Consider the following 16,674-nt stretch of genomic DNA (forward strand, 5'->3'; position numbering starts at 1 on the left):
GCCATCGCTGCCCTGCCGTTGCTGCCCTGGCTGCCCTGGCTGCCCTGGCCACCCTTGCCGAACCCTTGCTGGCGTCGCAAATTGCGATTTGGCTTGCCAAGCGCTAAAAAGCCGACAATAGCAGCGGTGCGCCTCGCAAGAGGGCGGTACGTACCCTCGCACTTTCCCCGCGTGGGAGCTGGTGCCACGAGGGGTTGCACTGGTACCTGCGTCGTTCCCCGACAGGGGTTGTCTGCCAACGCTCCTTCCCATCCCATCGTTGGCGGGCGGCAGAGGATGACGGAACTGGGCAATGAAAACTGCCAGGCAACAGATCACTCCCGTCGAGCGGCCTGCACGGATAAATCGATCCCATTGATTGGATCCGGCGGCACTGCATCTCTTGGGCTGGATAACCAGACGGAAGCCGCTTCGCCTAAGCCAGGCTGCGACAAGAGCACAGGGCCCCCCAGCGGGAGATTACAGGCTCCGGCTTACAGCGCGCCGCGCTTTGGATGCTACCATTTGGCACCTTACTTTGCCAAATAGAGTATGCTGTGCCTGCCCGAGCCGCTTCCTTCATCACATCTTCGAGATTGGCACAGTCGGCCACGGTTACCGATCACCAGACGAAGATTCTTATCCGCACTGGAATGCCCACGGATGCCAGAGATCTACGAGTTGGGTACTGTACATAAACTCGACTTTTAGGAATCCATCAAGAGGGCACATCCCAGAGTGCTGTTATGAAAAAATTTTTGTTGCAATTTGCCTCGCGCCGCCTTTGATTGGGCGTTCCCGAATGACATGCCCGTTCGCCGGACCGTGCATTGGGACGAAGTTATACCGAGATGGCCAGCGCTTTCCGGGGAAATCGGCGCGAGAGATGAGAAAATTCGCGGCGATCGTCAGTGCTCCACGCCAGCGATGCCAGGGTTGGGCCTCTTTCGTGGTGGCTCCGACCTCCCACCACATCTTGGTTGCGAGAACAACGAATTTCCATCACACAGCACCTGGGGCTTCCAAGGCATGGCTGGTGCCATGTGTCATCGCATCCAGCTTCAGTCCTACAACCACGTCTCACCCTGTTCTTCATCACTGGCCACACGGACTGCAACGTGGTTGCACGAGATTTGACCCAACTAAACACTGCGAAGCATGCTGCTCTTAATATTACACTTGTTGGGTTGATCGCCGATAACCCGGACTGCCGCTGGCATTCCAGTGAGTGTACTTGCTGATTACCTTGCCTTCCGCATGCCGCGGGATTCGAACTTTCCAACCGGAATGCATGTCAATCACTTGTTGCACATCGTACGGGGGGGTGGGGGCATTTTCTTCCGAGTTTGCAGCTCCTCGTTCTGACTAAGATGCCGCAGAGGGCGCGCTGAGAAACCTCAAACTCGCGCACTGCACCCACCCGCTGTAACGATGAATCGTAAAGAGCTGTGGATTAGGTAGCGTTGTCAGGAAAAAGCCGCCTTTGGCGAGACGGTTCGTGATTTAATGCCCGGTAACGCGTTATTTTCCTCGGACCGTTCGTACACCTTGGCGGATGTCGTAGCGGCCTGGCTCCCTCCAAGGGGGTGTCTGAGCCTTGAAACCAATATGGAGTACATATACAGCCTCACGGCAATGCCATGGAGACTTTGAAACGTTGACTTGAAAGGCTGGCGCGACAGCCTTTTGGCGGTGGATCGTAGTATATTGCTTACCCTCACAAATTTCCGGTATTAGAGAATGCTAGTCCAGCCGGACAATCCGAGATGCCCCCAGCCAGATCTCGCGTGGCCTGTTTTTATCATGTTACCTCATCACCCCAGGCTCTGGTTAGAATCTTTAGACAAGATTGCTTTCAGCCTAGATCGCACGCAAGGCGGGGTGATCTCAGTGGAATTGCTTGCAACCCTAGCTTTATTATCGTAAGTATCAAGCTGCTGAATGCCCCTAAGGGTTGTACCGCATACACTCGGCCAAGCCAAGGGCACGCTTCCCAGCTCGGATATGCCATCTCTCGAGCAAATGCAGTACTAAGACGGACAACCCTTCACGTTCCGATGCCTTGGACCGGTGGAGCAACCATGCCGTAATAATCCTTTGTCACCCTAACGCCAGAAGCCATGCAGTACCGTCTGTTAACTAATGCCGCCCCAGAAACCTAAGCTTGCCGTAATGCCCCTAGCCTCCTCCGTGATCAAGACCGCCACCCCGGGACATCTCATGGCGCCCACCGAATGCCGACTTCAATGCAGCTGACGTTCCTAACCCGAACCTGATCCTCCTCTTCTGCACCTTCGTCCTGCATGACAACATCATCGATAGCCTGCAGTGTTCTCGTCCGCGTCGAAACGATGAGCTCCTTCTCGCGCTGGAAGAAACACCCGATCTCGATGACCTTCTGAATCGCCTTGCCTGTAGCTACTAGTACCACATCATCGAGGGCGTCTTCGATGAATCCATCACCTCCCGTCGCCTCGCTTTTGCCGCTCTTACGCGTCTCCAGCGCCGCCATCCTCGCCGTCAGCGGTAGGCCCTTTGTCTTTTGCGGTCCGTTTTCGAGTGCTTTGCGCGTGCGCTTAACGAGGCTCATGAATGATGCGTTGGCCGAGACCTTGATAACGGTGGTGTGTGCGGCACGCGGCGGGGCGATGTAGCCATCGGAATCGGCGGCTGGCACAGTTGTTGAGAGAGTACTTGTAACTTTGGATGCTGGAGACGGGCCGGGGAGAGGGCGTTTTTGAATGCGAAAACCTTTGACGAGGAGGAAGCCTTGTTAGACGGGTGGTAACCCCTAATGATGGCCGTGGGCTGTGGGAGGCGGAGAGAGTTATAGGGGCTCAAACCTTTTGGAAGGGGGAGAACTCTTCTTGCCGGTCGATTCGGTAGTGGCTTCGGATAGGCACTCCTATCTCCCTTCTCTGAAGTCGAGGACATGGTGAATCGCGTGCCGAGGAATCCGCTCGGAGACACCGGCTTCTCCAGGGACACGGCAACTGTGTAGAAGAAGGATAGAATTTATCTACCTCGTTTCATCATTAAGGCAGGGGAGTACGGAATAGGAAACGGTTCCAGCAGATAAAATGCCGCGCAATCCAGTCGATGATGCAGAATCATGGCTGCCCTGCTTGGGGCGAAAGTTCAGAGTGGTGGGGTATCGATGTTCAGAACTGGGCAGAAGCCAAGACCTGGGGCACTCGCTCCACGTCGGGGGGCCCACCGCCTGCTTCTTTGCAGCCGGGTTGACAGGGGGGAGCTCCCCGCTTCGCGTCATGCCGCCTGCAGCCCTGCGGCCTTGATCTCCTCCAGGCATCTCTTATCAACAATCCGAACACGGCATCACCACATGACTGTCGTCCTGGAATATGGGTGCCTGCTCGACGACTAGTGGACAACGGTAACCTGGACGCGTTAACAATGTCGGTGGAAATCTGGCCACATGTTGCTCCCGATCAACTTAAAGTTGCTGTCGAGACAGCCCAGGTATAGTGGACCCTCGACCCTTCCGCCGCGTGGTTCTGGAGTTTAGGAAGAATAATGGCAACAGATATCGACGCATCATGGGTGCTGATTGAAACCTACCCCGCACCGCGGCGACAGAAATGTGAACTCGATTGGCTTGTCGAAGAGCTCCGCGAGACGCTCACGAACCTCAAGCATGGCCTCGAAGACTGCTACGCGCTGCTTGCGCCGATCGATCCCGGAAGCACACTGGTGCTGAGCACACCGAGAAACGAGACTGTCAAGGGCTATGTCACTCGTGTAGGGACACGGATTGTCAAGGGGGTTTGTTCTCCGTCAAACTCGGGCTTCTGGCTCAATACTGACACAAAGCGCCGTGGCATAGACAATACATCTGCGTCTCCGGACACTCCCCCAGCAAACGCTAACCATCAACCCCGACCACCCAATCCATCTCGGGCCGTTGACCTCGCTCCACACATTATTAACCCACTCAATCGACCTCCTTACACTCACCCTCTCCTATTCCTACCCATCAGACGAATCAGCCGCCCAATCACGGGGCTCACACCCTTCCTCTTCGCCGCCAACATCCTCGCCACAATTTCTCGCTGCCCAGCTCCGCCTGCTCTCGCAATCACTTGCGGAAGCCTCCTCCCATCTCAAAGGCGCCCCGCTCACCACCCCCGACCCCTCCTGGACCACCTGGTCGGTGGCACCCTCCCACTTCCTCCCGCCGCTCTCCCAGCCCCACGCCAACTCCAACCAGCCGTCCCTGAGCTTCCACCTCAGCATACAAGACAGCTGCCTCGTCCTCTGGCTGCGTGCCCTCGAGCCAGCCGGCGCACCACTCAACTTCGGCACCAAGCTGGCGCTCGCGATCGGCACGGCCCGCAGGCTCGAGCACGACGAGACGGAGCGGGTATTTGGATTCTGCTGTGGCGGCGGCGATGACGGTGGCAGCGACGGCGACGGGTACCGCAACCACGACACCTCGAGCGGCGGGCCCACGGGAAGCCCCGGGTCCCGGCCCGTCGTCCTGTCCGGCACGCGCAGGCGCGAGGTGGACGTCTACGTCAGGGAGAAGGTGCGCGTCGAGAGCGCCGACCCGAGCTTGCTCTCGCTGTCGGCCAAGCTGACGGCGCTGGGGCATACCCTTGCCCTGGCGCGGCGGAATTTGGCGGCTGTGATGGGGGTCAAGTTTGAAGAGGACGACGACGACGAGAAGAATGAGGAGGAAGAGGAGGAGGGTGGGGGAGTGGTGGGGTAGGCGGAGGATTAGAGGTCAAATGGGCTTGGGGAGAAGAAGGACAAGGCCGGCTGCGGCAGCGGCAGCAGGGGCGGCGTATAAGAGTCAGGGGCGGCGGTTCTTTGGAAGGGATAGGCTGGGTGATGATAAGGGTTGGGAGGACGACTACTGTTCGCATTGGTTGGAGTTGGACAGGACGTGTTATGCTAAGGGGTTCATATGTTGTTTGAGGCATCACGGGCATCATAGGACGTAGTAGACCAACGAATTCAATCGTTCTGACTACTGGTATTTTTGGGGTTCAGAGATTGGCAATGCCAGAATGGTGATGAGGGCTTGAATGATTGATGATTCCCGTCACCCGATTCCTGGATGCCGAGCGTTATGTCACCTCGTAGTCTGGTTGGGTGCTAGGCAGGAGATGTGGCTAGTAGTAACGGCAGGCTAGGAGGATTGTTTTACTTGGAAAAAATCCTAGGCCTGCATCTCATGACGGTTCGCATTACCAACTATAGAGCTACGCGTAATTGTGATATTCGGGTATGGGAACGAGGATAAGTAGGCAAGCTTGAGTTATGATATCCCATAGTTACAAATGAGCAATGCTATGGCAGTGAGTGTGCGCAAACTCCTGTAGCTGGAAAAGAAAAACGAAATGTGAAAGATACCAGTTCCTGCCTATGTACAGGGTAATGCTCCCGAACTCCGAGCGAAGTCGTGGCTAGGCACAGCACGATAGTCAGGTCGGCCCCGTCCGGCCATCAAGCCACAGGAGACCACGGCATGGGCACCAGAATCCTGCTCTTCATTTCCTGAATCAGCGGGACCGTCTTGTGCACGGTCTCAGCCCAGCCTTCTATGCCCCAGCTCTTCTCGCGGCGAATCTTGCGCTCCTCGAGATCGGCAAACTGCCACAGATGATGAACCGTGTTCAGGTCGCCAATTTGTACGAACCACGCACCGACGCCCTCCATGACCTCGCGCCGCGCCTTCAGCCCACGCCGCCAGTGCGTCTCCCATTCGAGTAAGTTGCCCGGGTGCAGCGTGTACGAGCGCAATTCGAAGAGGCCGCCGAGTTGGCGGGGAGGTGTCGTTGGCCAGAAGCTAAACTCCTGCATCAACGAGCTGCGCTTGCTCCGGATCAAGTTGCGCAGCTTCTTCTCGAATTCGGGGTATTCGGGATGGTGCGAGATGGCGTGCAGCGAGGCGTGGTAACCCTGGTAGCGCTGGTATTCCCAAATGTGGACTACAAACCGTGATTGTTAGTTTGGGCAATATCATGCCGGACTCAACGAGAGCAGGCTTACCGAATGTCTCGCAGTCGCCCACCTCGGTCCGCCAGCTCCCAACCAGATGAACCTTATTCTCTGGCATACTGGCCATCCGGGGGTACCACTTGCCAACTAGGTCGACATATTCGTCCACGCACTCGGGCTTCACCTCGTGGAACACGATTGAGTGCACGTACTTGCCGCGTGCTAGCACCTGGCTGAAGCTGGCCTCGATCTGAGCATCCAGCTCGCGGCCCTCTTTGGTGCCGTAGATGAGGTTGGTTAAGGGGCCCGCTTTGCGCGCAGGCTCCTTCTCAGCAGCGCGTGCTGCGTTTCCTGTACCGCTCGCTGTGCTCAGCGATCCAAGGCCCTGGGCCATGGAGGAGGAGGAGGTAGATGAGGAAAGGGAAGAGGACGAGGAAAACGCACTGGCTTCCCGCTGCTTCTGCGCCTCCACAAGCTGTGCCCGGAACGCCTTCTGCCGGCTGTTGAACGTCTCGTGCTGCTCCGGCTCGATGTCGCCCAGGCTCGGTGTGCGTTTCGAATGCGCCACGAGTGATGTGGAAAACGCCCTCATTGACGGCGCATGTCGGGCGGCGCTCGTCGCGGCGCGAGCGACGCGTTGCGAGATCATTATTATGGGCGGTGATGGGTCGTGATGGGGGTGGCGTTGAACTCCGACGTTCGATCCCCAAATGAGGGGAAGGCAGAACGGCCCAGGTCTGGGTCGGAGATGCCGATAAAGTCAAGGCAACACAACGTTCAAAAGGTATTCCAATTGACGGGCCAGACGATGAAATCAATCGCTGGGTGATGTCTTATCTGCCAGTCGGATCGTTCGATAATTGGCAGGGAATGGTGACAGGAGAGGTTGAACTAAGAGCAGACGAGACGGGAAACGCAGCAACAGCACGGCAGAAGACGCTTGGGTGGAAGGTGTTTCCGGTTGCCGGACAGCTTGTGCAGGTGCGAATTCGCGGCAGTGGAAGCAACACGCAGGGCCAGGCACGACCAAACGGTAACCTAGGTCGGGTATCAAATGGTAAGTACGGAAAGGCGGCGGAAGTAGAGAGGAGGGGAGCGATGCGGGTTAATTGGGCGAATGGAAACGGGTGCAACGAAGCGAGCTGCTCACCCCGCACTTTGAGGACGGTTCGAGGTTGCAGTTGCAAAGAGCAAGCAGGAGGAGCTTTGGGCTGGCTCCTGGACCGAGTGAAGAGCTCGGGCAGCTGAGCAAGCACCACCAGGGTCTCAGGTCCTGGCACTGCTAACTGCCTCAGGTGCTAAGGTACCCCAGACGGCGAGTTGCGGGGCTGATGATGTCACGCGGAGCCCAAGCTCAGGTAGTCCCGTCGGGTCCAAGCCCCCTGCCGGAGAATCATTTCCACGGCCTCCGTAAAGAACCTGAACCAGGGCCGGGCAGGGGCCCACAACAGCTCCCGTCCTCAGCCTGACACCTGAAATTTTAGGCCGTACTCTGCTCTACGGTTGGCGCAAGCTTCGGAATCTGGACCCGCGAAAAACGCTCGTTTTCTAACTTGACAACTCTCCATCCACAAAGTCACCCGAGCCTCCGTCGTTATCACCAGAGGAATCCGTCAACATGTCTTGGTTCGGTGTCACCCCGCTCAAGAAGTTCCCGACGCCCGTGTGTATGTTCAATTGAATCTCACACGACTGCCTGGCATTCTCAACTGACCATGACTGCAGTGCGTCCGATGGCCCCATTCCTCGCTGCCGGTATGTCCCGACCCCCTTCGTTAGCTCCGCTGTCCTTTGCGGCGACACGTCGATGTGGTCATCGAGTACGAGACGACTGACTAGTTCTCAGCCGCGGTCATTGCCTACGGTATCAACTCGATCCAGAGCGGCATGATGCAAAGTATGCCCGCGCATCACACTCCTGCCGGCTCGGCCCGAACTGACCATATGTTGTAGCCAACGAGTTCAAGAACGACCCGCGGAATCCTAACGCAAAGTCCGCCTCGCATTAGACGGGTGACGTTGGTGATGACGGTGCAGCGCAGACGAGAGCGACGTGGCATTTCCTTGCACGATTCCCCCAATGAGTTGTCAAAGCGAAGGCATTGTACCATAGAGCAGCAGCCAACGCCAATTGAGCTGTCGAACACCGGTCCAGCCATGCAAGTGAGGGACGTGACAAGAGGATATGGTTCACTCAGCAGCTTCTGGCCGCTGACTGTGGGGGAGCTTCCGTGATGATGCTTCTAGCGGTGGTTGAGGCCGTGCCCAGACATCTACGAGGGATGTGCCACTTATGTCAACCTCCTAGCCGTCAGCTTCTCCATGCCGGCAAAGCCTCGATGATGGCGAGTTGTGCCTGTCAACTCGTGAAACCTTGGGGAAACCTGACAGTCGACAGTATTTGCCAGTTGGCACGTTGATTTCAGCGTGTCTATCGGCATCCACCATCATTTTCTCCATTGATGTGGATGTTTTCGCTCCTGGCATAGATCAACCTTACCCGTTGCTGGGCGCCCACGTTGAGAGTTCGTCTTGATACTCACGGAGACGTTGGGAATCAGTAGAGGTTACATTCCCGCAAATTGTCGTTTTAGCTTTGATATTTGGTTTCGTGATGGCTTATTTACTCGGGCCGTTGTCCGAACCATGGAGTAGTTGGGTGTACAAGGTGGTCTGGACGCTATGGGTGACGGCTACCTGTGTCGAGTGTAGGACGTGTGCGTTTTAGACTTTCTCCGCGATAACCCATGCCTTAAATGTGCCGATCTTCCAGTACAAGAATGATACATTTTGTTCTCCCCTTGCTCCTCATGCCTTCCCACAACAAGGTGGTGCTCTCGTCTGCGTCTTCGGAGGTTGCAACAGCGGGCCCACCTGAGAACTTAATTCTCCCGTCAGATTTCTAGCCCAAAACTCAGGCCTGAAACGGCAACGCCTCCCCAATGCCGAACTCACTCCGATCACTGGACGCAAACACTCACCAGCTCATATCCCCATGCTGCAGATATTCCAGGTAGCAACCAGATCACAACCACGCTTTCTGACATTACCAATAACGCTTCCGAGAAAAAACTGGCTCTGCACTATGGGGGATAATCGCGACACACCACAACCGCCCTCCCGGGCGGATTCCCCCTCGGTACGGGCAGCAGCAAACTCCAAGAATGCCAACACAAAAACCAAAAAGGAGATCAGGATATTGATGCTCCACGGTGAGCCCACCGCTTCTCTTCTTCCTAAACCCGTCCATAGATACGGTTTCAACTAAACGGCTCGGCTAGGGTACACCCAGTCAGGCGCCCTCTTCCGCGCAAAGACACGCGCCCTGGAGAAGCTCCTGGCCAAGGCGCTGGCCCCGCTCGGCCTGGTGCCGGCCTTGCTGTATCCCACAGCGCCGAACCGTCTGTCGCCGAGGGACATCCCCGGGTATGAGCCGTCCGGGCCCAATGATGAGGGCGGCGAGACCGAGGAGGCGACGGACTCGTGGGCGTGGTTCCGCAAGGACGAGGCGAGCGGGACGTACCGGCTGGTGGAAGAGGGCATGCGCAGGCTGGCTGAGGCTGTTACTGAGTTGAGGGGTGGCGGCGGCGGCGGTGCAGACGGGGCTGATGGTGACGGGGGCTTCGTCGACGGGGTGATCGGCTTCAGCCAGGGCGGGTGTATGGCCGCGATGCTGGCTTCTGCTATGGAGTGCGGGCGCGCTCCGAGGACTGTGGGAGCAGCAAAGGAGCACGAGGGGTGGGCGAAGGCTGTGAGGGAGGCGAACGGGGGGCGGCCGCTCAAGTTTGCGGTCATCTACAGCGGGTTTTATGCGGTGCCGGCGGATTTGGGATGGTTGTATGAGCCCAAGGTGAAGACGTCGACGCTGCATTTCCTGGGGAGTTTGGACACGGTTGTGGATGAAAGCCGGAGTCAGGGCCTCATAGAAAGATGCGAGGAGCCGATGGTCATGGTGCACCCAGGAGGCCATTACGTTCCTGTCAGCAAGGAGTGGGTGATGCCTCTTGCGGGTTTCATACGGAAGTGCCTTGAGGAGGACTCAATGGAAGCCAAGTAGGACTGAACGCAACTGTGGCTGGCTGCCGTCACTAGGACAAGGTAGTTGCAAGTGTAGACGGCAACAGTCTTACACGGTTCCGGTTTTTAGCCCATCTTTCACCATTTTATTTTACAATCTACTAAATACGATAGACTGATAGAGACATAGATTTGAAAGACGAGATCCTTCGTCGCCGGTCTCTCCCTCCTAAATAGTCTTCGATGTCTCCACAACGCTTTCCGGCGGAATCTCGTTCTGGTCAGCGCGAGCATCAGGCACTTCCTCGGGTGCTTCATAATACTCCCCCTTAAACTGGCTGCCTCGGCTTCCCTGCGCGGGTACCTCCTTACGGCTCTCCGGGGCGAGACCTAGATTCGCCTTGGCGGCCAGCCGACCCTGCTCTGACAGCTCATCCTGCCTTGCCGGCTCACGTCCGCGGCCGCCGACGGCTTCTTCAGCGGGAAGAAGGTCGGGCCTGTCAGTGCGTAAGTTGGCCCGCTCGAGTTGCTGCGGGTCCTTGCCCCATCCCTTAACGGTGCTCTCCTCGGTCTTGCCCGGGTTATGCTGGTAGATGTGCGCCGTCTTGTCTTCGGGCCCACCAGATCCCTCATAGGCCGATCCTCGAATAAAGCTGCAACAGACAGGGAGCCGTCAGCGTCTGCCTCTTCCTCCGTGCTTCTGGGGGATCGGATTTGAACACTTACCGGCCTGTCTCATCGACATCTCCGCCCTCATCACCCGGGATCCGCCTATTGTAACCCCGGTTCGTCACCAGGTCCTCGCCAACCTTGACGCTAGCACCGGGGAATTTGTCCTCGACCAAGTCATTGACGCCGAAGTCCTCGAGCCCGGTGGCTCGACCCTTGCCAGCGCCAGTCTTCGCCTGGTATGTGTTGAGGTCTTGCTCCGCCTGGTGAGCAATTTCGTTAAGTTTTGACTTGTCGGGCTCTTGTCCTGCCATTGTAGTGATTATATCCAACGGGTTTCGATGTGTTCGTCGAGGTACAGTCTAAAGAAGAATCTGAGGTCTCGTGGTTTGGACCTCTGTAGTCCGAGACTTCCACATCTCAGTTTTAATATATGTCGCTTGGGCTGTTTTACGGTTTATCCAACTCGATGTCGTCATGCTTTTGTCAGAGCCATTGCCAGACAATCGAATATTTACATGATCTGCAGCCAGCGCCCCACATCGAGCGAGCAGCATCATATTGTATTTCTCCCATGACAATGGATAATATTTCAGTTTACGCCATTACGCGGGGTCGAGAACCCAGGGGTTATTGTGCTGTTGGACCGCGGTGGTGGGAGTGATCTTCGGTTGAGTGGCCAACTTTTACGTCACAACACTTCAACCGCCCGACCATCCCACAACTCTTCTAACCTTCTGTGATGAGGGGCTTCACAAATGAGTAGACAAAGAACAAAGCAGAATGGGAAACAGAATTGTATAAGTACCCAGATAAACATTGAAGGTAGTGGTTAAACAAAGGAGCCGAGCTCTTATGTTACAAGACCATTAGCCGTTAATTCGATAATTCCGTGTTTGCTACTAGCTTGCAATGTCCCATAATCCGGCCATTGTAATCAGCATATGATCTTGGCAAACAAGCCCAATAGTGTAACGCTGAGCCAAATTGTAGCGACTTTGGGTGCTCATACCTGTAACTCTGGCCGCCCCTGACTTGCGAGTCGTCAATTGCAGTGCGGTCCCGAGGCTTCGTGCTATTGCGAGTAGGGCGATACGGTTTGATCTAGGATTGAGCCTCAGTGGTATTGAGACCACGAATTGGAAGCCACGCATAAGTAACAAGAAAGGTTCTCCCAGCGAGACTTATAAACAACCGACCGGGCCGCATGAACTGTTCACGTCGAGCGCACATCATGAGATTACGGCAATGTACTGGCGGCAATACAACATTGAAGACCAGCAGGGATGACGAGCAGCTGGGAGGTACTCACTATTTGATGCCATGGCTTATGGTACATATACCGGTTAGATTGGTTCCGCAGCGAGGAAGCCGAAGAATCGCAGGAATGGCCCCGGAAAGTATTCATAGAGAGTATAGTAGTATTAGGCCCAGTCCGATGGCTAGATTTGGAAGTGGGTTGCTGTTGCAGAGGTCCTTCCGGCGCCGAGTCCTTGCTAACGGTGTCACTATATTTGCGGTTTTCCGACCGCCGGAGTTCTTGCGGCTACTGAACTGAATGTGCCGCCGCAAGTGCAGATCACAGGATGCTTGAGCGAGACAAGGGTGACAAGGAGACAAGGCGCCCGGTTCCACTGAGATACCCTAGAGGAGGAGACGGAAAGGAAGGGCGACAGTATACTGGTTTTGGATTCTAAGTATGGAGAGGTATGGGATGGGGACGCTTGTCGATATCGTACTCTAAGATTTAACACGCGACTTGCTCTTACCAAACGCAATGGCAGTAACATGAGCAGAGTCAGATCGTTATAGGCGTACCGCACGGCCAACTTTGCATGGGAGCACTATAAAGCAGGTACATATCCTCCATTCTATGTCAGAGTTCCCTGTCCATAACATGGTAATATTAAGCCTTAAATTCAGTCTGCTGGATATCACTTGTCGCCTGGGAGTAGACACAACGTTAGCGTCAAAACGTACTCCAACCTTGTCATTCACTGGCATCAATACCGATGTGCAACATACCTTCTCATTTTCTGAAGAAGCGGGCCTCTCTCCAGTCTTCTCAGCAGTAATGTGGCCAACGCAGACGTATTTGTGGAATTTGCGGGCCGGCAGCCGGGCCTCAAACATCTCATTGATCTCCTCAAGGGTGCGTCCCTTGGTCTCGGGAAGGAAGATGAAGATCCAGACGAGGCTGACAACGCAAGAGGGGAACCAAATATACCCGTACCGCGGACCCCAATTGAGAGACTCCGGGTTGATGAAGTACGGGGCGGTGAAGGTGGTGAGCCAGGCGAAGAAGAAGCCCACAGCTGCCGCCAACCCAAAGGTATAACTGCGGAGGCGCTGAGAAGGGATCTCGCCGCCGGCGAGCCATGCGTAGGTGGAAATCATGCCCTGGGTAGAGAGTAGGCAATGTCAATAAAAACTCGCGTATCGTTTGTGGGTGAACGGGGTGTGTATCTCACATTATAGCTCATCATGTATATGCACGTCAAAGCAACAATCACGGTACCTGTTGAAGTAGTGCCAGGCTGCTTATCGTATACGACGGCGATAATAAGTTGAAGGATACCGCATAGGCCAAGGCCCATCATCATGATGACACGCCGGCGACCATACCGAACGACAATGAGCGAGTTGAAGAAGATGGCCAGGATGCCCATTGCGCTGAGGATGTTGCTCATGGCGAAGGGATCCGAAACCTTGGACATGCCCAAAAAGTATGCCTTGTACGCTGTGGGGCTCTGTCAATGTCATGCCTCTCCGACACAATGTCTGGGGAACGACTGACCGATGATAAACATTGAGCCGGAACCCGCCTGCAAAGTCACCGAACAAACGGATAGTATGGTACGCCGCCTGTCCACCGGGTGCGTAAACATGTCAAGGATGGAGACGCCGCTGCTTAGCTCGATCTCCTTATCAATAGCGGCGCGGATCTCGGACGCCTCAGCTTCAACCTCAGCACCAACTGGCCTTAGCCATCGCAAAGACTTGACTCCTTCGTCGTACTTCCCTCGCAGAATGAGCCAGCGGGGCGACTCAGGAATGAAGAATAAGCCGACGGTCATGATGAAGGGAACAATGTAGATCATGCCCAGCGGGATAAGATAGGCCGACTTGTCGGGTCTCTTTGCGGTGGCCCAGTCAATGATTGTGCCAATGAGCGTGCCCTGTAGCGGGAGCGATTAGTTTCAGGATTGATGATGGGGTTGCCCATGTAGCCCGCGTCCCGGGTACTACTACAACTATTACTCACAAAAGAGGTGAAGAATTGAAAGATGGTGAGGAACCAGCCGCGGTACTTGGCCGGACTGCTCTCCTGGATGTACAGCTGGGAAAAAGTCATGAAGTATCCGTTTGCCAGTCCGATGAGGAAGCGGCCAGCATAGAGTGCACCAATATCCTCGGTCGCCATCATGAGCACATTGGCGACGCAGCACAAGAGGCAAGCGGCCCAGAGGGACTGCCTCCGGCTGAGATAGGTGGCGGCGAGCCCAGCCGTTCCCGAGCTGATGAAAGCGCCGAGCGTCATCAATGAAGAGATGAGCTGCTGTCGCACCGTGTCAATATTCCACCCGAGAGGCGTGTTGGGAGCTTCGTGGCCGTAGATCTGTAGACGGGCGGGGCCCGAGTCAGCGCCATGTTGTAAAACGCAACAATGGGGAAAGTCGGATGCCCATCGACGGACCTCGAGGAAGCCACGCATGGCCTGCAAACCGCCGATGAGACCGAAGTCGACGCCATATTGGAACGGAGAGAGCACAATGATGCCGCAGGCTACGAAGCACTTCCAATGGGCCTTCCACGTCTCCTCGGCCGCCGTTGACGCCATCCTGAGAGGCTGGAACCGAGTGTATCTGTTCGCGGTGTTGGCGCTTTCAAGACGTGGGATCTAGACTCTTGCCGCCAAGAGGCAGGTGCGCCGAGTCGATGAGGTCTGGAGGATGCAGAGTTGAAAGAGAAACACGTTTTTGACGCGCCACTCCATTGAGGTACTACATATATTCCCATGTCGGTTTTCCGTGGCAATTAATATGGCTGGCTATTATTCTGCTTGCAGACCCGGCCTGGACCAATCTGGGGATTGGCGGTCAAATGCCGACCAAAACTCGGCCGGATGAGCGCTTGGCAGATACCCTGCCCATGCGGAGAAAGTGCATGCGGTTCGTCGATTTTTGGCGGACGGACGGTTATCTCGATGTCTTCAGGCTGTTGGAGAAGGGCGCCAAGCGGGGGACCGAGCGGGGGCGGCGGACCCGGTCATCCCCGGATCTGGGTCACGCACAGTACTACGAGAGTGCATGATACATTGGGTGTGCGGAGCCTGTGAAGAGTAACGGCTGAAAAGAGGGCTAATACTGCCGGCCGTGGAGCCAAACAAGTCCCTGTCACCACGTATGGTTTGCAGGTTTCCGCACGAGGGTAACATCTCCCGCACCACGACGGCGCTATCTCTCGTCAGCTCCAATGTCCCCCAACTCGGTAAGCCTGGAAGCCGGGGCAGCCAGGGCAGCCAGACCAGCAAGTCCGTGCGACAGCCACCCGAAGCCCTGGGACTGAACAGGCAGTTAGAGACGAGCTTGGCTCTACGGTTGAGACCTGAAGGCCGTCTTTGCTGGGCTTTGCTTGTGGGACCGTCAGGGGCCCGGAGCCTGGGGGGTCTCCTCGGGTTGCAGAAGTCGGTCCGAGATCTAGGTCCGAAATTGACCGTAGAAGAGCGCGGTGATCCGCGCCATTTCAGTGATTCACACTCGGAATCGCGCTGCGGTATCGACGCTAAGATGTCAGACCTGTGCTAATAAGTTTCTGCAGCGTCCCCCGATAGTGGGAGGCGGTGAGACAGGCCCGTCCATGGTTGTGAATGGTAATCAATGCCGCCACTCAAAGTTCAACCACGTAGGACGGCCCCGCGGTGATAGAGGAATATTGGCTCCAGTGCGGTAGTCGGGCTCCACTAGCAGATGGCACGATGATTAGATTCTGCTTGGTCTTCCGAGTTGTGGCTCCAAAAGCGTCGAGAACTCGGAGCATAGAGACACAGTGTTGTCAAACCATCCTCAACAGACCAGCACCTTAGTACCTTGATGTCTAAGACATGTCAGCACACCTATGGTTGGCTAGTGGAGCAGGCGTACCAAGGTAGTAATTGCTGTAAAGGTGCTGAGTGAGTACCGAAAAAGTCTGTTCAACATGTGGAAAGCTAGAAACATGCTGGACATGGATGGAGGAGACGAGCGTTGGGAAGAGTATTACCCGCCCGCAAAGTGGACTTTTGGAGATGGCGCAAGCTGGGTTTTGGGAGCAAGGCCATTAGGGCGCTCTTTTCGTCTCGCAAACATTCTTCGTTTAGCACTACTTGATAAATGTATCGAGAACCAAAGGTCTCCGGCTCTAGTTAGCGACGTTATATTAGACAACAAGGCATGCACAAATCATCCCCACATCCGAATAAAGCATCTCCGGGGCAATTATGAACCATGGTGCGCAGCATGCCTGCTGCTTTCCTCGGGCGCGTCTTCGATATTTCCGAGTAAACCTATCCATAAGTCCAACTATCGAGGCGTGGCCACCTCGGTCAACCGGTATATGGGACCGTTAGAGTGTTACTCAGGTTGAAACCTAGACTTACTTGGTCAGGGGCGGGACGGAAGCGGGTAGCCTCCTGGCTGTCAGGCGGCAATCTCCGGTAGCAGCTAACATCGCACGGCATCAAGACGCAGATTAGGGCTGTAACACCGAGTGGGACCGGGCGGAGAGGAGCCGGCGAGAGTTGTCTTAGCTCACCCGCATGCGTTTGAGCAAGGTTTAACTCTCGAATTGGTGCTAGGCCAATGAGTGTCGATGGCCTGGAGGTTGTTGTGATTGAGCAAGTAAATGCAGTCACCGTTATTGCCAGACAAAACCCACCTTATGCCTAGGTCTTATATGCGGCCGAGGGTTGTGCGGTCAGTGGATTAGCCGTATCTATTGAGCGTTGACCGCTTGTTCACTCTGAACGACGTGTTAATACGGTGGCTGGCGGCACGCTGCAACGGC

The 16,674-nt window shown here is 55.8% G+C and overlaps 6 protein-coding genes across 6 annotated transcripts; 2 read left to right on the plus strand and 4 right to left on the minus strand.

Moving 5' to 3' along the window:
* Positions 1 to 2,197: 2,197 nt before the first annotated feature.
* On the minus strand, positions 2,198 to 2,913 carry MFIFM68171_02718 (Rpp20 subunit of nuclear RNase MRP and P-domain-containing protein; the record flags this gene model as incomplete). The annotated part of the gene is made up of 2 exons (XM_071058140.1): positions 2,198 to 2,730; positions 2,823 to 2,913. 2 exons carry the CDS (start codon positions 2,911 to 2,913, stop codon positions 2,198 to 2,200), a joined length of 624 nt encoding a protein of 207 aa, XP_070914241.1.
* Positions 2,914 to 3,393: 480 nt separating this feature from the next.
* Positions 3,394 to 4,708, plus strand: MFIFM68171_02719 (RAVE subunit 2/Rogdi; the record flags this gene model as incomplete). The annotated part of the gene is made up of 3 exons (XM_071058141.1): positions 3,394 to 3,459; positions 3,577 to 3,762; positions 3,824 to 4,708. The coding sequence occupies 3 exons, from the start codon at positions 3,394 to 3,396 to the stop codon at positions 4,706 to 4,708; spliced, it is 1,137 nt and encodes a 378-aa protein (XP_070914242.1).
* A 740-nt stretch (positions 4,709 to 5,448) lies between these two features.
* On the minus strand, positions 5,449 to 6,592 carry MFIFM68171_02720 (uncharacterized protein; the record flags this gene model as incomplete). Its single annotated transcript, XM_071058142.1, has 2 exons — positions 5,449 to 5,933; positions 5,995 to 6,592. The coding sequence occupies 2 exons, from the start codon at positions 6,590 to 6,592 to the stop codon at positions 5,449 to 5,451; spliced, it is 1,083 nt and encodes a 360-aa protein (XP_070914243.1).
* A 2,436-nt stretch (positions 6,593 to 9,028) lies between these two features.
* FSH3 (Family of serine hydrolases 3) lies at positions 9,029 to 10,000 on the plus strand (the record flags this gene model as incomplete). Its single annotated transcript, XM_071058143.1, has 2 exons — positions 9,029 to 9,155; positions 9,225 to 10,000. The coding sequence occupies 2 exons, from the start codon at positions 9,029 to 9,031 to the stop codon at positions 9,998 to 10,000; spliced, it is 903 nt and encodes a 300-aa protein (XP_070914244.1).
* Positions 10,001 to 10,189: 189 nt separating this feature from the next.
* MFIFM68171_02722 (uncharacterized protein) lies at positions 10,190 to 10,943 on the minus strand (the record flags this gene model as incomplete). The annotated part of the gene is made up of 2 exons (XM_071058144.1): positions 10,190 to 10,613; positions 10,687 to 10,943. 2 exons carry the CDS (start codon positions 10,941 to 10,943, stop codon positions 10,190 to 10,192), a joined length of 681 nt encoding a protein of 226 aa, XP_070914245.1.
* A 1,592-nt stretch (positions 10,944 to 12,535) lies between these two features.
* On the minus strand, positions 12,536 to 14,470 carry MFIFM68171_02723 (uncharacterized protein; the record flags this gene model as incomplete). The annotated part of the gene is made up of 6 exons (XM_071058145.1): positions 12,536 to 12,574; positions 12,655 to 13,029; positions 13,101 to 13,369; positions 13,427 to 13,808; positions 13,895 to 14,248; positions 14,327 to 14,470. 6 exons carry the CDS (start codon positions 14,468 to 14,470, stop codon positions 12,536 to 12,538), a joined length of 1,563 nt encoding a protein of 520 aa, XP_070914246.1.
* Positions 14,471 to 16,674: the final 2,204 nt, after the last annotated feature.

The sequence above is a fragment of the Madurella fahalii genome (assembly GCF_045866475.1).
Source record: "Madurella fahalii IFM 68171 DNA, scaffold_1, whole genome shotgun sequence".
Classification (NCBI taxonomy): Eukaryota; Fungi; Ascomycota; class Sordariomycetes; order Sordariales; genus Madurella; species Madurella fahalii.